Source organism: Sturnira hondurensis, unplaced genomic scaffold (genome assembly GCF_014824575.4).
Source record: "Sturnira hondurensis isolate 20B ecotype Veracruz unplaced genomic scaffold, ASM1482457v3 Scaffold0010128, whole genome shotgun sequence".
NCBI classification, from domain to species: domain Eukaryota; kingdom Metazoa; phylum Chordata; class Mammalia; order Chiroptera; family Phyllostomidae; genus Sturnira; species Sturnira hondurensis.
Window position 1 is genome coordinate 18,745,142 of NW_028082759.1, and position 26,879 is coordinate 18,772,020.

At 41.2% G+C, this 26,879-nt stretch overlaps 1 protein-coding gene and 1 pseudogene across 1 annotated transcript in view; both read left to right on the plus strand.

Annotated features, from left to right (window-relative positions):
• The first annotated feature begins 8,422 nt into the window (after nt 1-8,422).
• Nucleotides 8,423-26,879, plus strand: part of SLC7A11 (solute carrier family 7 member 11) — a 68,964-nt gene continuing 50,507 nt past the window's right edge. Inside the window, exons 1-4 of the mRNA XM_037058512.1 lie at nt 8,423-8,896; nt 12,415-12,541; nt 16,509-16,624; nt 25,276-25,401. Coding sequence (XP_036914407.1) covers nt 8,620-8,896; nt 12,415-12,541; nt 16,509-16,624; nt 25,276-25,401 — 646 coding nt within the window. The 5' untranslated portion in view covers nt 8,423-8,619. The remainder of the gene's footprint in view (nt 8,897-12,414; nt 12,542-16,508; nt 16,625-25,275; nt 25,402-26,879) is intronic.
• Nucleotides 21,300-21,376, plus strand: LOC118995624 (uncharacterized; annotated as a pseudogene).

Sequence of the window (26,879 nt, forward strand, 5' to 3'; positions counted from 1 at the left end):
AATTTTCTTTTTCTGGAGTTCACACGTCTTCCAAAAAAATTTGCGGTCTAAAAAAGTTCGAGAATTGAAGTACTGTACTCTAGGTGTTTTGAAGTTGCTCACTTATGAATGATTCTAGCTTGTTTAGAGTTAATGGGACCTCAACCATCTGTTACACAAGAGCACTGTCAGGCGTTTCCTGATGATGAATAAAAAGTTGTATTACGGGAGGTTAAGCGCTCTCCAGATCTCCTTTCATGTCACAATGCAGGCTGAGCTGAGTGAAATAATTGCAGACAAGGCTGGGCAGATCTGTTAGGGGCAGGGGTCCCACCGAGTTCCTTCCCGGGGCGCGCCAGGGGCCCTCCCTGGAAGTGGAGGGTTTGCCCTGTAATTCAGTTACATCTTTTGGATAAAACTATGCAAACCTACAGAAACAATAACATAACAAGCACACGGTGCCCAATTTAAACTTAGCAGATGTTTTCTTTTTCTTTTTTTTTTTTTGGCCATGTGTTCTTGATCTCAAATCTTATGTTTATTTGAAAGAAAGAAAACATTACAAAGACTCATCCCCGTAACTCTCTCTCCTCCTGCCTCCTCAGAGGTAACCACTCCGGAGTCGGTTCTATCGTCATGTGCATTTTTATTCTTTTGCTACATAGGGAACAAATTCATAAACAGTATGCAAAATTGTGTACTTTTAAACTTTATGTAAATGTTATATCCTGTGCATCCAACTGCAACTTGCTTTTTGCCATTTAAGTTTATGTTTTTATGATGCTAATGCATGTGAATTTAGTTTATACATTTTACTATGAGTTGTGTCTCATTTTATGGGAAAAAATAAAGTTTGCTTATTCCCCGAGGGGTAGTTAGGATGTTCACCTATTTTTGTTGTTGTGAACACTAGTGCAATGAAAGATCCTTGTACGTACTTGTCTCCTCTGAGCACTTGTGTGGGGATTTCTTTAAGGTAGATTTCTGGAAGTGAAATTTATAGCTGATAGGGCAAGTTCAACTTAAACTTTTCTAGATATTTCTAAATTGCTCTCTAATGTTGTATAAATTACACTCTCAGATCAATATTTAGGTCTCTTTTTTCCCATATTCTCACCAACCTCTGTGTGTTATCCATCTTAAATATTTGTCAACTTGAGGGGGGTGAAATATTAACTTTTCTTTTATTACCCTGTGTAAAAAGGCTGGTTAAGTTTTGTTACTATGAGACCAAAGATGCTATTCTTTTTTATTTCCTTCAAGATTTCAGGCATAAGAAATTATATTTATTGTATTGTCAGGCTCATGTTACAAAATCATTGTTAGTCCATGAGTGGCCATTTTTAAATTTATCTGTTTGTTTATAAATAATGTCCTGGGCACCCATAAACCCTCTCCCTTTGGTCCTATGACCCTGAATTTTGGGGTGTTTATCATTTCCTTGCCTTTTAGAAATTTAGTGTGTGTGTTATTGCTTTGGCTTGTTTTCAAACTTGATGAAGACACTTCACATTAAAAGGTTTTCAGACTGTTTTACTTAACATATTGTCTAAGATTCACCCTGTTGCGCACAGCTCTAGTTTCTTCATTTGCAGACCCAATAGTGGGAGCAAAACGCAATTTATTTAACATTCTCCAGTGGAAGGAAAAAAATTTTTTTGGTATCTTTTGTTTTCTGGTTGTTCTTACAGACATCTCACAATGCACATGTGTAAGCCTTTCTCTTGGTAGATTGCTATGGGTAGAATCAGTGGGTTGAAGGGTAGGCAAGGTTCCAACTGTACTAATCTTTGAAGTGTTTGTAAGATTTACCTGTAAGACATCTGGATCTATGTCTGTGAAAATTTCACAGCTGTTCAATTTCTCACTTACTTGGAGTGCCGTTCAGGTGTTCTGTGTCTTCACAGCTTACTTTTATTACGTTAACTTTCTATAAGACTTTGTCCATTTCACCTAGGTTTTCAACTACATCTGAATAGAGTTATTGATAATATTCACTTAACACTTTTTTCAATCTCAGTTGCATCATTAATACTATATCTCCTTTATCATTTGTAGTATTATCTGCGCATTCTCTGTCTCTTGTTATCCATCAGTATTAGCAAAGGCTTGCTTTTATTTTCTCGCCCTTCAAAGAAAGATCTGACTGGGAGTTCACTGAACAGCTTTATTTTGCCTTTGTCTTCATTTAATTATTTTAATTATCTCTTTTTCTTTACTTTCGTTGGGTTTATTGTTTCTTATTTCTTACATTGGACATTTATTCTTTTTTATTTTGTTTTTCATGTACAGTTTACTTTTGGCATTATTTTGTATTAGTTTCAGGGGTGCAGGATAGTGGTTAGACAGTCACACACTTTACAAAGTGTCCCCCGATGTTTCCGGTACCCACCTGACACCATACACAGTTACCACAATTATTACTGACTATATTCCCTGAGCTGTACTTCACACCCCTGTGTATTCTGTAACTGCCAATCTGCACTTCTTAATCTCTTCACCTTTTCACTTAGTCCCCCAATTGCTCTACCTTCTGGCAACCATCAGTCTGTTCTCTGTGTCTGTGAGTCTGTTTCTGTTTCGTTTGTTCATTTATATTGTTTTTTACATTCCACATATAAGTTAAATCATATGGTTTTTAGCTTCCTCTGATTGACTTATTTTACTTAGGATAATACCTTCTAAGTATATGCACGTTGTCGCAAATTATAAGATTTAATTATTTTTTATGGCCAAGTAGTATTCCAATGTATATATGTACCAAGTTTTGGAATCTACTTTGGACATCTACTCTTTAATTTTCACTCTTTCATCTTTCCAGTGTGACTATTGGGAATGCCTGTACGTTCCCCTCTCAGCAAGGCCTTAACTGCTCTCATAAATTTAGATATATTTTCTTCATTTTTATTTATCTGTAAGACTTTTTATATCTCTTCTTTTTTTTTCGACCAATGAGTTCTTTTTCATTTTTTTAAAGATTTTATTTATTCAATTTTAGATAGAAGGGAAGAAGAGAAGGAGAGAAACTTCAATGTGTAGTTGTCTCTCACAAAACTCATACTGGGGGCCTTACCTGCAACCCAGGCAGGTGCCCTGACTGGGAATTGAACTGGCGACCTTTTGGTTTATAACCCATGCTCAATCCACTTAGCTACACCAGCCAGGGCTGACTAATGTGTTCTTAATGGGGATTTCAGTTTTTCTGTTTCCAGATTTTAAGTTACTTGTCTTGTGGTCAGAGGACATGATTTATATTCCTTTTGTTTGGAAAGTGGGGAGGTTTGTTCTCCAGCCTCATGTGTGGTCAGCTGTGGTTACTATTTCACATGTGTTTAAGAAGAGAGTGTATTTTTTCTTCTGATTCTGTTTTGGATTAGACTATGTTAGCCTGGGGTCACTGGATGAGAAGGTTTGTTCATGTCTAGGCGTGAGGTAGGGTAATTTGTAATCAAAGTGCAGATTGTACGTTTCTGAGACTGATAGATAAACTTGGCCCAGATGAGGTGCTCCTGGCACTTCCCCAGATGAGCTGACAGGCAGGACTGCTCCAGAATTATTTATGTCAGGCTAGATCTAGAGAGCATATGTCATGCTAACGGAAAGCTAGGGGGACCTTAATCATCTCATTCATGTGTTATGGTTTGCAACTGGTGAACTTGAACCTCCATCTGTACTCAAGAATGTAACTGAGATCTCTGAGGTATATCTTGAAAGCACTTGCTTCCATCTCTGTGCTTTAAGTAGGTAAACTCACTTGATTTTCGCTAGTGGTGCTTGTCTTTCAGTCAAGTTTATTATTGTCCTTTGTCAAGAAAGTGTTGGTATATCTTAATGAGTACCTTAATGTGTACCTTATTGAGGTACACATTTACATGTTTTCCACCAGTGAAGGTTTATTCTCTATGAATAGTCTGATTAAAACCTTTCTGTTTTAAATGATTTTTCTTATAGATCTTCACATATATCTTTATGTATTCAGGCCTTTAAGTCTTTCTCCTATGAGAAATACAAATATCTTTCAGATATAGTTTCTTTCTATCATTATGGAAAAAATGAACTTTAGTTCATTTTTAGTTATATAACTGTAGTTATAGTTCATATATTGTTATAATTCATTTTTAATGAACAGAAAAATTTTTGTTCTGGTACATTCATAAATACTTCAACATTACTGAGAGAATACCATGTGCTGGGCACTGGGTGTTGGGGATAAGAGAGTGAATTCAATAAAGTCCCTTGTCCCATCTCAGCAGTGGTAATGATTGCTGTGATGAAAAACAAAACAGGGTAGTAATGTAGAAAATGTCAAGCACTTACTATGGGGGTTAGTATTTTAAGTCTGGTACTCAAAGAAGACCATTATTATTAGGTGATTCTGCTGTAAGTTCTCTTCTAGCAGAGAACTTATTAGGTAAGGAAGCAAGCCATGTAGATGTATGTTTTATTTAAGAAATGTTGCATTATCTGCTGACATAAAATTTACTTTTATACATTCCTTAAGGTTTTTTAAAGTTTGCTCTGTATTATTTGGGCCAACAACACATGTATGCATTCTACTGTTTATGGACATTTGCATTACTTTCAGTATTGGCTAGTATAAATAATGGCTGACATCAGTATTCTCATGCACGTCTTCCGGTATGTGGATGTCCTGAGTTTTTACTGGGCATGTCCCTAGGCACGGGATTTATTGGTCAAAGGGTGTGTGTGTGTATAACTGAGTAGATGCTACTAAACGACTTTGCACAAACATGCAACAAGTAACACTCCCAGCAGCAGAATGTGAGTTCTAGTTGTTCCTCATTTTTATCACTCCTGGTCTTGTTGGTGTTTCTCAAGTAAGCCACCGCGATGGTGGCGATGAATATCTTCATGGTGGTTTTAGTTTTCATTGCCCTCGTGACCAGTACTGTTGAGCAGGTTTGTTTTTTTTTTTAACAAATGTTTTGGACATTTTATCAAAGCGTTTGTTAAAGTTTGTTGCCTATTTCTCATTGTGCTGTCTTTTCCCTCTTGATGTATAGGGGTTTATTTATTCTGGATACGAGATCTTTGCCAGCTGCAAATACCGTCTCCCATCTCACGGTTCACTTTTACATTCTCTTAATCGTGTCTTTTGGTGAGTGGAAATTCTCAACTTCAATATGTTCTAATGTATCTTTGTATGTGGTTAGTGATTTGTCCATCCCTGCTTTTACCAAGCTGAGGAACATATTCTATTCTCCTCTCCATCAGCACTGTCCATAGAAATATAATGTGAGCCACAGTTCTGAACTGGGTATATCATTTAATTTTTAAGTGGCCACCTTAAAAAACAGAACGACATGGGAACGACATTCGGTCAACAGAACGAATTAATGTAAGTAATAAAATTGTTAAGGAGATAATGATTCTTCTTTCTTTAAAAATAAGATTTCAAATTTCAGTGGACCTTGTTCACTGATAACTCATCCCAATTTGAACAAGCCGCATTTTAGGGCCGGTAACCACGTGTGTCTAATGGTTGTCATGTATCTCATTGACCCAGTGAAGGGGCTTTCAATGACATTCCAGCTGTATTGAGCCCTACCATCCACTCGCCGTTGTTTTGTGTGGCCACGAGGCAGCATACCTAGCAAGGAAATGAAGTAGTTTGTAGACATGAAGGAAGATCTTTCGGATCCACAGCCAGTCTAGAGCCCTTAGGAACCAAAACAGGGCTTGTTGACACTGGCATTTTCTGTCTCTCACCTCTCTCTAGTTTCAATGTATTCCATGAGCATTTTTCAACATGACACGGACAAGGCCCCCAACTGTTCTGGAGTCACAGCTCTACCCCTTCCAACAGATGAGAAAAGATCAATCTAATTCCGCTTTGAAATATCCCAGCTCAGGTCACATTCCTATGCCTTGCAGCCAGGAGGATGATTATTTTTTTTGGTCAGGTTCTTATATGCTCATACTTATAATCATGGGGCAGAAATAATTCACTACAGAGGGGAAGCTACCGTAGTATATCACATCTGTTTCTTCCATGAGATGCATTTAAGGAGCTGGGATTATTCCCTGTGCACAGTAAGCACTAAATATTTGTAAATATCAGTAGAATAGTCTCCTCTAATCTGGAGGGAGTGTTTAAAATAAGGCTTAAGGCAGGAGGAGGAGTAGAAATGCATTTGCTTGGAACTCATTTTTATGGTACACGCGTATTTGAAGACCATCCAGATTCTTCATTTATAGGTTTAGAACTATTTGTTATAAGGGTTTGTTAACACTGAAAATAATCAGCGTTTTCCTTGTAACCTGCATTTTCTGCCAATTTCTCGGTGATTAGAAGAGGGTTACTAGTATCTTCGTTATATACATGCAGCTTTGCAGAACTTTTTTTCCCATAATTTTTGAGTGTGACTCTGACTCATATTTTGGTACGATTCTTTTTGACCATTAGTCTAATGAGTGATTTTTCATCATTAAATTTTTAAGAATAGTATGAAGGAGGAGAATGTTACTTGATATTGAAAGAATATTTTTTCCTTTTTTAGAATTTATTTAACTTCCTCTCTGAGTGAGGTCTTGGTCTCAATTTATAAGTTCGCTCATTTAGTACAAAATGCAAAATTACAGTGTGACTCTGCTAGTTAGAGATGGAGTGTTGTTGCCTGGGATGCTGAATGTTCTACTTTCAACTCGTATTTCTTCGGAGCCAGCACGTTCCCCCCTTGGGGAAATAAAGGCCTCTCCTCTCTCCACTGTGTTCACTATTCAGGGGAATTTTGTGAGTGGAAGGGGTCGGAGGGGGTAGAAAAGAGATAGAAGAAGAATCTTTCTTTAGATTTCTTTTCAGAAACTTCCAACAAGATTGAATGAAAAAAACAACAGCACATACTTGTTTTTTTTAGAAGACACAACAGCTGGGTAGAAGTATTTATTTTGGCTGTAGAAAAACCCTGATTTGGTCTTTTGAAAGCAAATTTTGTAGGGTCAGGGACACAATATAGAAAGGTAATGATGTAGCCTCAGTTATCTGGATAGTAGAGTACTGATCTGGTGTACCTTTCTCAGGGGCAATATAACAAACTAGTCTGACATTCTCCATGCTGCTTTCCTAGTGGCTGCTTCCTTCCTGTGTCATCCTGAAACCCCTCCCCATCCTGGCTTCTCACACATGGCTTTTTGTTTCTTGTTTTTGTTCTGGCGTTCAGAAGCACATTTGATAGTATGTGTAGGGTAGCTTCAGGGTGATGGTAACATCCCACTCTCACCGGATCCACAGCCTCTAAACCACAGCCAAACGTGATATCCAGGATTTCTTTTCTTTTGGTGTTTGCTTTATGGTCACTTAAGATAGTTAGTAGGGTTGAAAAATGTTTTGCCTTTCTTACTGTTTCAAAGTAAACAATTTAGTCTTAGCTTATGTTTTCTAATTCATTTCAAATTTATAATTATAATTTACTAATAGTTCATACACTGTAGAAAAAGAATGGTGCACAATATCATTACGTTCCAAACTATTATTCCGAGTCTTTCTTTTCAAGCTTTTGCTATATGCATATTTTTATGTCATTGCAGTTATTGTTTATTTTTTAAATTAGTTTCTAAGTAATTCAGTGGGTTAACATGCAGATGAAGAATATCTATCTTTTACTTAGTTTAGGAGATCACCTTGTAGTAATGAGAATCAGACAATGAGTATTTTCCAGAATCACTGTGATTCTAAAATTTGTCACACTCAGATGGTGATTTTTAAATACTGGTTTATTGTTGGCAGTAAGAAATAATTTTTATCTCTTAATGTTGAGAGAGGCTCACAATTATCATGTGCATGGCAGCAGCTATGCAGAATCATTCTAGCTTTGTAAATATTAAAGTTGCCTGTGTTGCTAGGAAACCCCAAAACATAAAAAAAAAAAACAAGCAGGATACAGATTATAAAATCCAAATTTTGTTGTTATAAACACTGCACTTCTGGTTTTCATTCTATTATCAAAACACCTGCGTGTAAAAGAAAAAAGGAACTCTACAATGCTGGGATCATATCCTGCTTCATTTTTCATTCTCTTTTTTGGGTCGGGGGCTTTTGTCCTTCACTAAGAGTAGCTTTAATCTCCGGGAAAGTTTGTTCTGAGTTTACTCCTTCTGGATTGGCTAAGATCCCTTTTAAGGGCATGCTTTGTTCTCTGAAAAGTTGAGGTCAGTTGAGCAACATGCTGCTACTGTTAAAAAAAAAAAAAAAGAGCTGAGTCATGCTGTAGCCTTCTCCTGTGGCTGATGCAAACCTGGAGAATTTGCATCATCATTCAGCAGGATTAAGTTGGTGTGACAGGCAGGAGTTTAAATACCGGCCCTTAAGGAAGCTGAACTTGTTTTGATAGGGCTGCCTCGGCAGCCACAGCACAGAGGTAGTTGGAGGAGGTGGAGAAGCCGGAGCCCCAAGAACACACAGGTGTTTCCGAGGAGTAATCAGATAGCTGTGAAGGAGAAAATACACCTCTGAGTTTTTGGTTTTTTTTTTAAACCCGTGAACACACTTGCGCTGAGAAACAATCAGAGAGCAAAGAGGAAGAGATTGGTCAGTCACACCAAGAGACAGCAAAGTTGAAAGTTTTAGTTTTTTCTTTTTCTTTTTCCCCCATTTCTTTTCCCCCACCGTGTGTCACTACAATGGTCAGAAAGCCTATTATGCCCACCATCTCCAGTGGAGGTTACCCACAGGGGACTGTTCACGGGAGGCTGCCTTCCCTGGGGGGCAAGGAGCCCCCCGGGCAGGAGACAGTGGTGCTGAAGAAGAAGATCACCTTGCTGAGGGGCATCTCCATCATCATTGGTACCATCATTGGCTCAGGAATCTTCATCTCTCCTAAGGGTGTGCTGCAGAACACGGGCAGCGTGGGCATGTCCCTGATTGTCTGGACAGTCTGTGGGGTCCTGTCCCTGTTTGGTGAGTGCGGCTGCTCCTCGGGGAGGGGGTGTGTCTGTGGAGCCGGGCGTGCGCTCTCCCGGAAAGCAAAGGGTAGTTTTCAAGGAGTGAATGAAACCGCAGGGGCTGCAGCAAGTTTTCTGATTTCTGTTTCGGTAGGCGACCTACCTGAGCACGGCGTCCACCGATGGCGGGGTCCTGAATTCCTTCACATTGCGTCCTGCAGGCTGCACTCGCTTTTCCTGACTCAGACAGACTATTTTCTGACTTTTCTCCCTGGCGACCGGAGCAGAGGCCAACTCTGATGACCCGGTGAAACACATGCTTTCTGGACCGGGCGGTTGTGCTTACTTGTGTGTGTTTGGGGCATCTTTGCCAGGTGGCGCGCCGAATGAAACACCTGTGAGGTGGAGCCCAGTGTGGCTCATTTCGACTCAGAGCTGAGAGTTCAGCAGAAGTTTCACTGACTTTTTTTTTTTTTTTTTTTACTGGCAATGCAACGGGAGGCAGTCTTTCCCTTTTTAATTTTTTAACTTCATGTGTTTGTCAGTTCCCATTGCTCTTGTTTCAGTAGCCCTTGGCGTGGAAAGATGTGTGACAACACATAACTCTATGACTGTCACGAGTGGGTATACGGCAGTGGGTATACGGGGTCAGATCCTCCTTCAGGTTTTTCCCACCTTTGGGGTCCCCCTAGTGCCTGTAAAGCTCTGCAATGTAACTGTGAAACTGGAGTTGGCTGTGGGTTTTGCTGTGTTTGCCTGGGTCTGTTTTCTTCGTTGATAGTCCCTTTGGTCTCTGGGGGCACAGATCATTTGCCCACCTGTTCACTGAATGGGACTTTTAGAAGAAATGTGATTATTAATTTTCCCTCAAGATCGAGATTTCTTCCATCGACTTGAGGATGAATGGTAGAAAGACAATGAACGTCCCCCATAAGGTGAACAAATTACTAGAAAGCTACATGAGTTAGTTGTAAAGGTGACAAAAACTGGTGAATAGTTCAAAGACAGAAATTTCATTTTTGCTGTGGGGGTACATGTTTAAGATGTATTTGCTTTTCTCTGGCAAATCGTGTGTTTTGATTCCAAAAGACACTACTCTTTAAAGGTACTACCTCTTCATCATAAGGACCAAGGACTAAGGACTAACTCTTCATCACTAGGACCAAGGACTAACTCTTGGCTCTAATACACCTATCATTCCATTCATTGTTAAGGCCTTGTGATGTTCTAATGCATTTGGTTTGAGCATTCATAAGTCTCCAAGAGATTAGGAGACTTATTGCAGACAGAATGAGGACTCAGACTATGTCAAAGCTGAGGACCAAGGGTCCATCACTCCCTTTTGCTATAGCCCTCCAAGTCTTTCCCTGGGGCTCCCTGTGATCATGCCTTTCTTAGGTCATCCCTCCCTTGAGGAATCCTGCCCATCACTGGCTAACTGGTCATGCATTGGGGGCCTGGCAGGGTGAAGTAAAAGGGACAGAGGCAGTGCCATTGCCAGGGAGATAAGCCGTGTCTCCTTAGTGGTTTATGGTCCCAAGGTTGCTCACTCAGCCTTAGTCATGGGGGCGGGGGTGGGGTTACAGCTTCTGAAACCAGGCAGGGTGGTTCCCAACAAATCTGCATATCACTATTTGCATTGCATTTGTCTCTTAATTTACTGGAAGCTTTTTGCCAGGAGAGCTGTCCAAACAGGAAGCAAAGCAAAGTGTTTGGGAAAAAGTCTTTCTTTTAAAACTATAAAACTCTGGAACTAAAAGTAAAGAATCTATATATTTGGTTTACAATCTTTTATTTTTTGTAAAGCTGGGATCAATACATGGATTTTTATATCCTGTTTTGAACTTTTTTCATCTGGGTAAAATGGTTATGGAGCTTGAGAATTTTAAATGAAAATCTCAATCCTCCAGAACTCAATTTAAACCCAGGGCAACCATCCTGGAGTTTCTGCAAAGCATGCACAGGTCTAGGTATTGATTCTCTGAAAATAAATTCTTCGCTACTTAAGACTCTTTCCAATAACATTTTATAGTGGATGTTTTTCTGAACAGCCTACCAACATGGCGACTGGCTTCCAACAGACAGTGAATTGCAAATAGCCATGATTATTTATAAATAGGCTGGCTGTATCAGTGACCCCTGAATATCAACCTGCAGACTAGTTACTTTAGAACCATCTGTGCCAATTTTAAAGTAATAGCTTCTCTTGGATCCCTGTATTGGGGGATCTCCACTCACCTGGTCAGAGAGCAGGTCTGGGATATGGCCCTAAGATCTGTTTGTCATCTGCTTTTAAATAAAAAATTCTTCCCTGGTGACTCTGTTAAGATGCTAGGTCCAGGAATAGGGTAAGTGATGCTAAGTTTTCACTGAATATCCAAATTCGACTCACATAGGGGATTTCTACCTGAAGAATTACTGACTAGTGATAAGTTCCCACACTTTTAGTCTCTGGAATAGCTCAAGTGAAAATTGTGTGGTACATTTGAGTACTTAGCAGTATGGTAGAACTTTTCACATTATATCAAGGTATATTGTTCATTATCTTGGTAAGTCGTTGTTCAAGTTCATAGGCATAGCTGTATTTCAGGAGGTGCTCATTCTACATGTCAGGCCCAGCTCGTCCTTGGCGCCCATTATCAAACCGATACACAAAATCTGAAACTGAAGTTTGGGGAGGTTACAGAACCTCGTCAAGTCCTTGAGACTCTATTGCCAAATGCTAAAATTTGGTGTGTAATTAATTCTACCTAATGTAATAAATACAACTTATAGCATCTCTTTTTTGAAAGTATGTTATTTCAACCACCCAGAAGTTTATACTTTAAAAACACCCAAAAATATTTTCTAGAAATGGAATATCTGAATTAAAATTCATTTTGTTGACGTACAAAACATATTCCGTAAAGTAAGTGAAGCCTTTCAAGACCTAGAATTTATACTTTTCTGAAAAACATATATCTTTATTCTGATATACTACAAAAATTTGTATTAAAAGAATTCTCATAATGAGGTCAGTTTGGGGTCATTTCTTACCTTGGTATGGAGTTATGTTCTAAGATGGTGATGGAAGGAGACTTGACTTCAGGTGGTGAACACACAATGCGATATACAGACGATATACTATAGAACTGTACACCTGAAACCTATATCATTTCATTAACCAGTGTCACCCCAATAAATTCAATAAAGAAGAAACATAGGTTAGTATTGTTGGTGTCTAGTTCCTCTTTTTCTCTTGTTCCTGGCCTTGGCATTCAAAATTCTTAATATTATGATTTTGTTTTAGAAGTTTTTCATCACCATGCCAAGTTAACTTACATAGTTTAAATGGAATGGACTGCTCTCAAATTTAAGGAAACTATGTGAAGAATTTGGTGGCTCTTTAGCGATTAGATGACCATTATTTGTCTTGAAATAAGAATGTCATCCAGACCAAAGGATGTAGTAACATGCCATGTAATAGAAACATTGCTGTATTGATCGACTTGGTGGTGTTTAACCCTGTACCTTTTTATTATAAATATTTCATAGGAGCCATGTCCTATGCTGAACTGGGAACAAGTATAAAGAAGTCTGGTGGTCATTACACATATATTCTGGAAGTCTTCGGCCCGTTACCAGCTTTTGTAAGAGTCTGGGTGGAGCTGCTCATAATCCGGTAAGTGCATAGAAAGGAAAACATTAAGAAAAAATAAACCTATTCATTACACCCTTCTTTGAATTACCATGATTATTTTTAAACTAATTACCCTGGATGGTTGCACTCAGTGGACTGAACGCCAGCCTGTGAACCAAAAGGTTGTCATTTCAATGCCTAGTCAGGGCACGTGCCTGGGTGGTGGGCCAGGTCACCCGCTGGGGGAATGTGAGTCTCTCTCACATGCTGGTGTTTTAATCCCTCTCTTTCTCCTTCCCTCCCCCCTCTCTAAAAGTACAGAAATAAAATCTTTAAAAATTGTTTGAGAGCCTTTTAAAAAAACAAGTACATTAATTAAAATAGCTTAGGACACAGAGTCTGTGATGAAATACTTTTCTCAGCTAATGTTTTCAATGCAGGTTTGCCATGGGCAGTAGTCTGCCGACCGTGCCAAATGTTTTAGTAGCTGCTTTCCTTTAATCTCCAATTATTCCCCATGACATTTACAGGAAAGATGTTAACCTGCAAGGACATGAAGCGTCAAAATCCACCTTGATAAACCATATCCTTTGACTGGCCAAAGCGCAGCGCTGTGCTGAGAGCTGGGGTTTTTATTCTTGTAGATCTCATCCCTAGGACATTTAACTGTACTCCCTTTTCGTGACTAGGAGACTTCTGTGCTTCACAAGTGAGTGCATTGGCAAGTTTGTTACTTAAAAAAAAAAAATAAGACTTTACTTGACACAAATGACTCACTTCCTCACATTAAACAAATCAGCGTACTAGAGTTGCGGAAACGTTTTTTGATTTTATTGTTGCAGCAATGAAGAATGAAACCCTATTATGCTAAGTCACTGTGAATAGCAAGTTCCCTTCAGCTTCATGGGAAACTTGTGATGTCATTTGTGAGACATTTAGAGCCACCCAGTTCCTTAGGTTTATTTGCTTTCGGAAAGCATGACTTGCACTTTGTGGTTACAGAGTTTAACAGAGGTAACTAGGAAATCTTGCTCTTTGTGCCAGCGTGCGGGAAATACACAGCTGAGCACTCGAGTGAGCTCTTATCCCGTCATTTGTGGCCAGGTGGCAAAGACAGAGCTCTAATAGGCATCAGATTAACACTAATCCTCATTTGTATTGTCCTAAGAGTCTCCTTTTTAACCCATGTCTTCCAAAGTGTTTACTTCTTTGTTAGGTCTGTTCTCATTTTAAATAGGTCTACATTATTGAAAACTTATTACAATGAAATCATGATAAAGAAGTATATCTTGTTCCTTTTCTAAAACATGGGATTTTCCAGGATGTGCCTTCCACTCTTTTCTGATGCTCTGAATCTTACCCTTGAAAGGTCAACTGAAATTCCATCTTTTCCACCGTTAGTTTCCGGTTTGCCCTGGTTTAAGGTTTCTCCCCTTGCTGTGTCTCCGGAAACCTGCCGTCTCTGCCTCTCAGTTGACATGAACATGCTATTCTGACCTAGCATTTTGGGTGTCTGTGTTCTCAATCCCTGTCCGAACCGCTGTCAGATCAGGCACATAAGATCAGGTCGCACACTTTTTGTAACCTTCTACTGCTTAATTCAGTGCCCCAAGTACCTTAGCTATTAGATTATTTCAAGTGTGACTGAAAGTTGAAGGTTATAAGATTTTGACTCAAATACTCAGCATTGAAATAAGCACATTACTTACCGTGCGGGGCTGTCAGGACGGTGGGCTTTGGAGCCTGAAAGAACCGGACTTGACCCCCTGTGTTGGTTGGGCGGCCTTGGCTGATTGCAGGGCACTGTGGTGAGCGTGGCCCTTCCATTTGCGGTAGCACAGGTAGAGTGCTCATCCAGTAATGTGTTCATTCCTCAAACTGCTCCTGACTCGGGACAGGCAAGCGAAAGAGATTTAAAGTGAAATGAGCCACAATTCCTCTTCCGAAGGAGCTCGTAATCAAACGCTACTTTAATTATACCAGAGCTAATGCGTGGTGTGCATGTGTGTGTATTGGTAGAGGAAATTGCCCAGATGTATTCTAGAAGCTTTTTGAAATTGTTGTTCAGTTACAGTTGCCTCCATTCTTCCCCACCACTCTCCCTGCCCTCCCCCCGCCCCCTCCCAACAGTCAATCCTCCCCTCCCATTGTCTTTGTCCCTGGGTCCTATATACATGTTCCTAGACTTGACCCTGCCCCTCTGTCCCCCATGATCACCCCCTCCCCTCTGGTCACTGTCAGTTTGTTCTTTAGAAGCTTTTTAAATGGGTTTATGTAATTCCTTTATAATAATGGGCTCACATTGCGCAGTTGGTCTTTCAAACAGAGTAATGAATGACTTGAGCAGTGATAAAATATCTAGATACTTTATTAACATTTCTCCTCTGTCAATGATACACGTGGTGTTTAAGTATTTAATACTAAAACGGTACTTCAGATAAAGTCACTCTTGTGAGCAATCATCTCTAAAACATAGGTTTCAAGGAAAAAATAGCATAGTAGTACAAAACAGGGGCCATTGGATTGAATTCGTACATCCTGTAGTCAATACTGATTGGGTTTCCACTACATGACAGATTGAACACTGGGGGGTCAAATGGTGATTAAGAGGGACACAGTCTCATGCTCGTGGAGCTCCGGGTCCAGGGAGCGAGGTGGACATCCATGAAGAAATCGCATATGGTGTAGGAAGTCACTACTGTGAGCAGCACGGTGAAAAGGAAGCCATAGAGCGTCTTCCCTGGGAGCTCTCACACAGTCAGGGGGCTGGAGAAGCTTTCTCGGGCAAAGGAAGGTTGAACTAAGATCCAAGGCAGAAAAAAGCTGTCTGTGAGTCACATGAGCTCCAGGCAAAGGATATTCAGATCTTTCTGGTGAGCAGAAGCAAGTGGAAGGGGAGGGAAGGTGGAGCCGGTGGAGCCCGCCATTGAAGGATTTGTGCCCATCGTGAGCTTGCTTTGAGGGCACTAAAATGACGTGATCAGAGTTTATTTTACACATCAGAAGATTTATAAATGATGGGGAAAAACAGTCCCGTTTTGGAAGAGGAGAGGGTCTCTGGGAAAAGAAGAATGTCATGGAGTGTATAGAGCTGCGTGATGCCAGCAGGCCCAGGTTGGAACACGTGCAGGTGGTTGGTCTGACATTCCAGGGCCTGGGCGTGGGTGTGGGATACCTGTGAGAAGGGCGGGAAGCTGGAAAGGAAGATTATCTGGGGAGTTAGATCATCCCAGGGGCTTATCCAAAGCCGCATATGCAAAGAATATGCATTCATATATACATGCATTGAAACTGAAAAGATGTATAATTGTCTCAGAAATATTTGAAGAATTAAAGGAGAGTGGTTTCTTCCCTGTTTTGCTCTATACCTGAACTTATTTCATTTTCTGATTTCACACATATTTTCTCACTTGTGTTAAATTACAAGAGTGCTCCTATTTTCAGCTTATACTTTGCATCTAAATATTTCTGTGGAATTAAGAGTACCCACTTGGTTCTTCAAGGATTCATCTATACTGGAAAAATAATAATAACAATACAGGGTCAAGGGTATAAGCCTCTATTTGCAGTAAACACTAGTTTTTTGGTTGAGTGTTGCATTCATTTCCCCTCACCATACCCCAACCCATTCCATCTGCTCTGTTAACACCTGCTTCCTGGGGCTAGGGCTTACCTGTCGACGTCCTGAGAACGAAGACGGCTTCTTCTGAAGCTCACCTCTGTCTGGATCTCCAGTAATAAACTAGACTGTCAAGGGCAGAAAAGGCAGGCAAGGGAGAGCAGAGGCAAAGGTGATGGCACCCAGACTTGCTCCCAAACAAATGTAAGGTTTAAAAACTATCTACCAAAGTTATGGACAATATTTCATCTGAAATATTGGTGAAGTCCTGAAAATGATACTCTCCTTTTTAACGGGTGCCATACACTGAATAACAAAAATCCCTCCTGGTGGAAAAAGTCTGGTGAAGATCCTATTTTTGTTAGTAACCTACAGGTATGTGTTTTCTAGCCCTGCATCCACGGCTGTGATATCTCTAGCCTTCGGACGCTACCTTCTGGAGCCGTTTTTTATTCAATGTGAAATTCCTGAACTGGCGATCAAGCTCATTACCGCTGTGGGCATCAGTGAGTATGATAGCTATAAATATGTTTTAAAAACTCGCAAAAGTGATTGGAGACACATTTCCTTCAGACCGTTTCCATGATGAGGCCTGCTTCCGGCATCGCTGTTCTTTTTGCTTCTAGTTTCTTGCCAAATTTGTGTTGGAAAATCATGAAACGATTAGGTATATGGAGTGATCCCTGATATTACCTTCCATGCGTTTCCATTCCACTGGGTCACTAGCCATGATGGCTAATCTTTTAAAGCAGGCAAACAAAAACAACTTGCTAATAAAATGGAAATTGGGTTGTGCGTAAAGGAGGCAGAGACAGATGAAAACCCAATTATTTGATGCATTTTCGATATTCAAAGTTCTCCCTCAGCGATAACATGCTGAATTAGAACTCATTTAGCCTCATGGAGTGAAGATTACGTGTTGGGTGTATACGTGCTGTTCATTCATTCTATAGGGTAGACAGCCGCCGCTCTCCGTGTTATGGGTTCGGTGGCCCACTGATGGTTGTGATGAGTCTCTGGTCTATATTTGATTATTAGTAGCATTTCTCAACTAGGAGCGTTCTTTATGGTCTCCAAATTCGTAAGTTGCTCATTTTTATCAATGGGCGCAGAGAGTAGAAAATCTTTTTAAAAGAAATGAAAAAAGAGGATTATACACAACATTACCTAAGTGATATAAGGCCAAATACAGCTTTATCGCTACATAAAAAGCTCCCTTCTGAGACGAGCGTAGCTTTCAAACCCTTGACAATTACTGAAAATGATAACGTAATTCTAGATGCTAATTGAATCACTGTTTTAAGAATCAACATTTGATTAAGTTTCAATTACTCGGAAATAGAAAGCTACACAGAAATAACTGAATTGCATACTCATAAAACTTTCAGTTACGGGTAGGAAGGCATTGTGACAGAACAGTGAAGAGAAAGATCCGAGGCACACCTGGCGGCGGAGGGGTGAGTGTGGTGAGTGGGGATTACACAAACCGAGGTGGGAATGCTTCCAGCGCAGGCGACCTGGGATCGAAACCTCGTGTGACAATTTTCTTAGGTGTGTGATTTGGGCTAAATATTAAACCACTTCAAATGTTGGTTTCGCTTATTAGAAAAAAACTGTACAAAGGTAATTTATCTTAAATGGCTATAGAAAGATGAAATTATGTCAGATTTTAAGGGTTTTAGCAGAATTGCCCATAGAAAATTCTTGGTAAATCTGTTGTTCCACTAAGGGACAGGCTAACCACCAATGTTGTGCCCATTATATTCTTGTCCCTAGATTGACTGAGGCAGAATCGTATCACAAGTATAATATCTGAAAAGGGGAAAATAGGAATAGTGTTTCTGAGAGCTCTGTAAATTGTCAGTAGAAGCTACTAATTAAAAGCTTTATCTAGCAAACCTCAAATAGATTCTAGGTGAACATAGGCACACCCACAAATATTTCCCACTTCACCCTTCAGATAAGGTGGATAATGATAACACATTTTAGTAAGTCTCAATAATCATTTTCTTAAAGATCCAAATTTTGTTAAACCTTTTTTAAGGGAAAACTTGAATTTTAGGGGAGTAAATGGTAACCATTCAAATCGAAATTTGAAAGCAATTATATGTGAGGATAACTAAGTATGTTGTGGCTTATAAAACTTCTTTCTGTAGTAGAGATTGGTGATAGAATAGTTATTTAACTAAGAGGCTGAGTAAACCTTGGATGAAGCTAGACATGTCTGTCTATTTCTGCCTTTAGTTATAACACTCGCTTATAAAATCTCCTGTTCCTTTTGCAACCTTGAAATTGTGACGAAATATGTTCCTGAATCAGAAGCACTAAAACAGAAAGCTGGATATTCCTATGACTCAGTGCGCAGTAATGTAAATCAATGGGCTCAGGGGGAAGTGAAGGTGTGTTAGCTTTAATGAGTAACAGGGAGTGGGGACANAACCTTGGATGAAGCTAGACACGTCTGTCTATTTCTGCCTTTAGTTATAACACTCGCTTATAAAATCTCCTGTTCCTTTTGCAACCTTGAAATTGTGACGAAATATGTTCCTGAATCAGAAGCACTAAAACAGAAAGCTAGATATTCCTATGACTCAGTGCGCAGTAATGTAAATCAATGGGCTCAGGGGGAAGTGAAGGTGTGTTAGCTTTAATGAGTAACAGGGAGTGGGGATAGAAGGAGGGATTTAGCTGGGGGGCAGATTTTTCCCAGGCTGCATTATTCCTGGCAGGAGGACAGGTGACTTGCTGTCTGCTGGGGTGGAGTTTAGTGAGATACAGCGTGCTGAGTTTAATCCCGCGAACCACTTCCTTGTGTTTCCCAGAGAAGGAAATAGTGTGTGGTGCTTCGAAATCTCTTTCTGGTGCAGAAGAGCCGTGTGATAATCAAATCACAGAAAAAAGGGATTTCAAGTGTTTTCGAAGTGTTAGCCAACCATCTGGGAAATGAGAGTGGGGGTGCAGGAGAAAGGTCCTAAATGCTAATTTTACTTCTCATGACCCCCTTGCCCTTTAAAAAGTACAGGCATCCCCCACTTAACATGGTTCCACTTTTGATTTTTGGTCTTTATGAGGCTGCAACAGCAATATGCATTAGGTAGAAACCATGCTTCATGTTTTGGCTTTATTTTTCCTGGGCTACAGTGGTCATTGGTCGGATTCTCTCTCATGATGCTGGACAGTGGCAGCAAGTGCGGCCACCGAACACCGGTCCCCAGGGTCCACACCCCACAGTCTACCATGGACTGTGCTGCCAGGGTTTTTTGTTCGTGTGTTTGCTTGCTTGCTTTTTCATTGTGTTCTGAGCATATTCAAAGTAGACCTGGCTGAGCTACAGTATTCAGTAGGCTAGGTGGATTCAATGCATTTTCGACTCAGAATATTTTCATCGTAAGAATGGGTTTATCCAAACCAACCCCCATCGTAAGTCCAAGAGCATCTGGACTCTACTTCATTGTGTCCAGTTAACAAAGATGAGAAGCTGTTCTCGTCCACAGACCTCTCCATTGTGGTGAACACGGAGGCACATGGATGTGTGACTGGGAAACCTCACTCTCATGTTTGCCACTCCCCTCCAGCCCACCACTGACTGTACTTCTTTGACCTCCTACAAAACCCCAGGAATTCTCACTGTTTTTGTAGTTTCAAGAAGCACTGAAGCGCATGTGTTATTTACAGTGACATTTTGTCTGTTGCTCCGGTCTCCTGAAATGAAACCCTCGTAAAAATATTGTCTCAAAATGTGAGGGCTAGTCTCAGATCCATCCCTCACAACCTCTCTGAGTGTGTAAGAGTTTAATTTATGTGGGTCAGGAGACAGCCCTGCCCAGGTTCTCATACCTGTTGGAATAGTTTGGGGGAGCAAGCAGAATAACGTGACTGCATGGTGAGAAAAAAAATTAGCCTGTTCTACAAATGTGTTACTAATTTTTTTTTTCTAAGACTCTATTTCCTGGCATCAGTAACTTTCAGGAGAGGAAATCTAGCTCTGGGCTAGCATTTCAAATATAGCACGCGGAGTGGCTTTGCTGCTTCTTCGGAAGACTAGGGGGACTTACTCCTTTTCTACCACAACCAAATTACCAAGACAGCCATTTCTTAGGCGGGTATGCATAGTATGGAAATACACAAGGCCTGCAGGCAAGCATCATTTTCTTCAGGAGAATGACAAATAATTTGTGGCATCCAAGTGTCCCGAAATCCCAGCCAAGACAAACATGGACCTTAGCAGAGAGGAGGAGCCACCGGGAGTCTGGGAGAACCAGGAGTGTAAGTGAGATCATATATGTCTTGTGAGCTACCTCCTCCTTGTTACCTGGGAACCACTGGAGTCAGCCTGCTGGACTCTAACCCTCCCTCACATTCGCCCGAGCCACCATAGGCACCATAGGCATGGTAATTAATGTCCTGAGTCTCATCTGAAAAATAAGGCCAGTGATGGTAACCACATCTTAGAGATATGAACTTTAATAAATAGCAGTATCCTTGGAACATCTGTACACGTTGTTTGCCATATAATAATAGTTTACATTTGTTACCGGGCTAAAGGGGTCCACTTGCCTGCATGCATCAGAGCCCCATAAGGCACAGACAGGAGTTAGCCCAGAAAAAGGGAGGGTTTATTTTTGGGAAATGCCCATGCCTGGAGCCACAGGTGAGGTCGTGCTCCAAGACTGCGCTCCCCAGTGGGTTCCAGGGGACGAGCTTTACAGGGGAAAGATCATTAACCGTGGTGACCCAGGGAGTTAGGGTCATGGTCAGTGTCATTGTTTCTACTGATGGGTCAGCACCAGGGTTGAGAGTCATTGGTCATTGCAGCGGGGCCTGATGTCAGCCATGGCATGGCTTTGTCTGATTTTGCAGCTTTCTGGGCCTGGAGCGGAAACAAAACTGAGCCTAGAAATTATCTCTAGTTTGGCTGAAACTCTGTCTCTGGCGTCAACAGTTTCAAAGATTATTTGATGCTGCCCAGAACCTCATTGTCCCCAAGGGCTTAGGGATGAAGGGAGTGGACGTGCAGGGGAAAAGGAGGCAGGCGAGTCAGGGTGCTAGGAGAGGCCAGCTTGAGTCAAAGGAAAGAGGAAAAAAGGTCATATTAAAGAAATGAAGTTTTTGTGCAGTTACACATTCATTTAACACTTTCAATTTTTATCCCCAATAGTGAGATCCTGAGTATAGACTGTCATCGCTTCTCAGCCTTCTGGCTAAGATCAAGTGTAGTATTTGAGTATAGACTTTCTTTTTATTCCTGTACATCTTCTCTGAAATCGATGCATCCAGAAAATAAATACTAAGGAGGAGATAAAGGCAGCTCAGGCAGCTGTTAGCAAAAACAGTGGAACAACCCGTGCTGGCTCAACCACGCGCCATCCATCCGGCATTCGGTGTAGCACAAAGCAGTCAGAAGTCAGAAGCCAAGGGAGATCCTGAACCTGCGAGAAAACCCAGCATATCCAGGCTCAGTTATCTCAGGCTGCAAGAGCAAAAGCAGACTTGAATTACAGGATTGCAGCAAGACATCCTTGCCACTCCCTAAATCACAGAGTCAGCCCGTAACATGCCCCTAACCATCCCCTTCAGATATGTGTTTCTTGTCTCCAAGATCTGTGCACATGGCTTTCCTGCAGCCATTTCATTTCTTAGGCAACTGCATCATAAATAAGTGACAAAAACTCTGTGCTCCTGTATTTTCATTTTGGTAGTATTTAAGACCAGCAAAATAAAAATATCATTGTTGTCATTATCATCAACATCATCACCATCCCAGATTGATAAAAAAAAGTTCCTCCTAGCCCTGGCTGGTGTAGCTCGGTGGATTGAGCGCGGGCCTGTGAACCAGAGGATCACGGTTCATTTCCCAGTCAGGGCCCATGCCTGGGTTGTGGGCCAGTTCCCAGCAGGGGACACACGAGAGGCAACCATACATTGATATTTCTCTCCCTCTCTCCTTCACTTCCCTTCTAAAGATAAATAAATAAAATCTTAAAAAATTTAAAAATAAGTTCTTCCTGTGTGAAATGAGCATTATTAGTCAAAGAAAGTAACACTGGGACTAGAGAGCTTACTCAGGTTTTTAGAATTATTCCTTTAAGGGTAGATAGTGTATAAAAAACAAAGTAAATGTTATTTGTTTTAGAGACACAGAGCACTCTTGCTTTTAGTGAGTCCCAAATCCCTTCTCAGTGTTGTTGGGTAAGCAGCATCTGTAGACTTAAATTTCTCTGTGAAGATGCATGACACCACAGCGGTTCCAGCCGCCCGAGGACCTTGGTGGGGTCTCTGCCCTGGTGCCTTCTCACTTGTTAAGCTGTGCCCCTCAGGGCCTCAGAGGTGCACGTGGGCCTCAGCTGGAATTCCGTGTGCCACATAATGAGTGCGGCGTCTGGTCGCTCAGATAAAGCAGAGTCATGAGAAACCTTTGAGAGAGATCAGTCTTCACCAGATTTTTTGTTTTAACATCTGAGGGCAAAGCAAGGGGAGAGCATCGAGTATTAATATTTCTTTAATTTTGTCTTCTATTTTTCTAAGAAGACTGAAATATAAAAGGAAATCCCGAATACGTTTTTTCTTTTTCAATAGGCGCTAAGTACTCACTCTCTTTATGAAGTAACAAACCCTCTTTCCTCTTCTTAGATATAGTTAGAGGGTCCAGAAATAAGAATGCCTCCCTCCTTTTTTCTTTTCCCTTTTCTCTTCCTTTTTCTTCCTTCCTCTCTATGCAACAGTTCCCTTCTAGTGTGAAGTACTCTCAGAAAGAGAGTGTTTTTGGTTTTGGGAGCTCTGTTCAAAAGAAAACAGTGATCTGTCATTGGTGGTAGGGACATGAGTTTGATTTTTCCCGGCCAGCGCTAAATCCCCTTAACTGAGAAAATAACCTTCTTTCTATGATGCCTCATTTACCCCAGAGTCCTTTGCATAGAGACAGGAAAAGAGGCCACTGGCTGATGAGGAGGAGAGCAAGGTGGCACTGTAGTTTTTTCGATATGGAAGTGCTTTATACTGGGGAGAAAGAAATAATTTGACTTTTAATTCGGTCTTTGGTAAAATAGTGCACCGTGTTATTCAGAGTGGGCCTGTCTGTTTCTGCATGTTTTCAGTTTCAGATGTGAAAACAATGTCTGCTTACCCTCCTACGGAGCTTATCCAGGGCCCCTCCTTTCTGGTCATTCTCGTCGTTACCCCTTTGAACCCTCTCTTCATGCGTGGACTTCTAGTTTACGTTGTATGGGGTCTACGGAGCCCCTGTTTGTTTTCATCTTCGAATTTTTAGAAAAATACAAATTGTTTCATAATTTTGCGCTTCAAATGCTGCATGTGTATTATAACTAAAATCATAAAAGTAATGCAGAAAAGCAAATAAGAAAAATTAAAAATGATTTAGTATTCTATCATGTAGAGAACAGGTGGCGAGCACGAAGCCCACAGGCCGAACCCGGCCCTCCACCTGGTTTGACCCAGCCCGGCACCTTGTTTCTCCTCAGCTGCAGCTCTGAGCTCTTGCTTAACTGTTAAGGAGCAGTGACATTTATACAGTCCTAGAATTACAGTTGGCCCTTCGAAGGCAACTGTAAGGCTGATGTGGCCCCCGGTGAAAATGAGTTTGACACCCCTGATCTGCAGATACCTTCTTTGTTAATGCTTTGGTAAATAATTTTTAGATTTAAAAAATTTTTCTTTCTGTCTTGTGTGTGTCTACCTGTCTATCTATCATCTGTCGCTGTCACTTGCTGTACTGGTCACTATTATATCACGAACTATTATATCACTCTTTCATGTGGTAAGTATTTACCGGCCGCATAGTAAACCATTCAAAAGATGTACCTTCGCCAGCCTTCCTTTAGGTTATTAATAACATTTGTACTGAATCTTAAATTCTGAAATGAATTGATGATTACGTGAAACCATACAAAGTATGATGGCAACTTACTGCTGTGCATAAGAAAACCTTCCTTTTGCAACTCGAAATATAACAATTCTGTGTTTTGATTTTATCCTTGGAGATGGGGGAATATACCTTTTAAAAATAAAGCTTATAGACAATAACTGTAGGTGCAGAGTAGCTTTTTAGGCAGGGGGAAGGATGTGAGCAACACTAAGCATAAAGTTTTGTAAAGAGCCTAAAGTTTTGTAAAGAGCCTAAAGTTGAGATCCAATGTCTAGAATGGCCTCAGTCATGCCAGCAGAGTATAGGGGCAGCATCTTAAAGTATCACCAGTCATTTCATGTCTTTTTGGCTGAAGGTAGTGCTTTTTTTTTAAACTGAGTATCCAGCTCATTCATTCATTTGACAAAGCTGTGCTGACTCTCTTCCTGGGCCAGGCCTGAAGCTGGGTACTAGCAGTACAGAGCAGAACGCTGCTTGTTCCGTCCTGGAGTTTCCCATGGTCCACGGCCTGGCTCCAGAGAGTGGGTAGCCGAGTGCTGCTCAGGGAAAGTGCAGACAGCGTCTTTCAGAAAGGGAAATTCCGCTGGCTTCAGACCCTGTGTTCATCCTAGCCTGCGCACTCTTTTGGACTCATCACTTAGTGTTTTTTCCCCAAGTCCCAAAACATGCCCTGGAAGCCTCTTCATTTAGGGTAGGCTGAAAGGCACACGTTGACATACTAATTGGAAAGTGAAGAGGAAAACCAAAGGTGCTGGCTAAGGCTAGTCCTGTGAGTCAAGCATAAGGTCCCAGCCAAGTCCTTGACATCTTACTGCTTCCTGAGTGTGACTCTCACTGGGAGGTGACTCTGCACACTTACAATCCTGGAGGGAGGGGCAGCGACTGCCATCTCCTGCTGAGGTCCCAGTCAGCCATCTGACCCAGTGCTGTAGGACTTTGGGATTTGCTTAGAAGATGTTTTTATGTAATCATGAAGGCAGTGCAATATATGTTCACTCGTATGTCAGAAAAGAGTAAGAGATGCCTTCCCACTGTCTAGAGGTCTTAATCTAAACTCTTTTCAAACTTGAGTGTGCATAAAAATCACCTGGAGATCTTGTTGAAATGCAGAGTCCTTGTACTCCTTAAGTCTGGGGCGGTGCCTGAGTCTGCATTTCCAAAATGCTTCCAGGTCACACCAACACTCCTAGGTTCATGGATGGCCAGGACCTACAATGTCTTTCATGCCAACGAGAATTCTCCTTTTGTAACTTCATCTGTTTGTTTTTTTTCCAGCTGTAGTGATGGTCCTCAATAGCACGAGCGTCAGCTGGAGTGCCCGGATTCAGATCTTCCTAACCTTTTGCAAGCTCGTAGCAATCCTGATCATTATAGTCCCTGGAGTCATGCAGCTGATCAAAGGTATGGACCAAAATGTAAATGCTTGTTAAAGCACGTGCGTGCTTTGGGTCTCTTCTAGCACACACTTTTGCGTGCACTGGCGGCATCCCTTAATTAGTTCCTGCTTGTGGAACTCGGCCTCCGTACTGTCGTCTGATGGGTCTGAAATGCCGCTACACCGAGGATGGGCTGGCATTTGGAGCTAAATGGTAATGAGAGCGTTGAGACTGGGCCAGGCGACAAAACACGGCCTCAGTGAATTCAGTCTCGGTGTAAACTGTTTGAAGCGAAAACTCAAAGTGAAAAAAAAAAAAAAAACCTTGCAGTTAAACTACTGATACATATGTCTTCTTGTTTTGAATTTAAAATAGTTCAGTGATTGAAATGAAGATTTAAGATATCTGGAAAATAGTGAAAGATGATCAACTGTTCTTTCCCTTTATGGTTACTATTGCTTTAACCCTGAGAAGGGAATCTGGTTGGGAGAGGAGTCAGATATGGGCGTGGCATTCCCGAAAACCAAATATTATATGACAACAATCATTGCGAAGGCTTAGTTTTTATTGCGACATGATTTTCATGTAAACTCCGCATTTCTACCATTTTCTGGGAGGACTTGCTTAATGGAGTTGACTGTTCAGAAAGAAAAATGAGATGGTTGAGGAGGTGACGTCATTTAGAATTTGGGTGGTTTTCGGGAAGGCTGCACATGCAGTAGCCCGGATTCCGTGGAAACTGTTGGAAAAGAAACAGGTCCGGGTGAATTCTTTAATGAGCAAGGGGTATGATGGCAGGAAATAAATAGGGCAGTGATATGCAATTGTAAAGGAGTGACTCATAACGTGGGCATGTTAAGGGTTTAATGTTTACATGAGCATTGTCAGTTCCAAGAAAGGAAGTTTTTTTTTTAAAGATTTTATTTATCTTTAGAGGGGAAGGGAAGGCGGGAAGGAGAGAAACATCAATGTATGGTTGCCTCTTGTGGGCCCCCCACTGGGAACTGGCCTGCAACCCAGGCATGTGCCCTGACTGGGAATTGAACCGCGATTGTGTGGTTCACAGGCCGCGCTCAATCCACTGAGCTACACCAGCCAGGGCGAAAGGAAGTTTTTGAGAAATTTAATAAAGTTGTAGAAGAAGTACACAGGGCAAGAGGAAATGCCCAAATTCCACAAAAATGGTAGAGACATTAAACAAGAGTGAATGAGGAAAGGGCCATCCCCCCGGCTGAGGAAAGGCAGTTGCTGTTGCCCATTTAACGAGCCCAACCGGAGATCTCGGAGCTTTCCTAGCCAAGGGTTTCCATCCGACACAGCCACCGTGGCCAACTCAGAATAAACACAATAAAGAGAAGCCATGAGCCAGCTCTCGTCATTCACGTAGCCTCCACAGAGCCAGCCTGTTCATATTTTATCTGATCCATGAGGAATGTAGGGAAAATAATCTGTTTTGTGAGTGCTTTCTTTTTCTGGGCTAATTCTTTCATCTTCTGTGCAGAG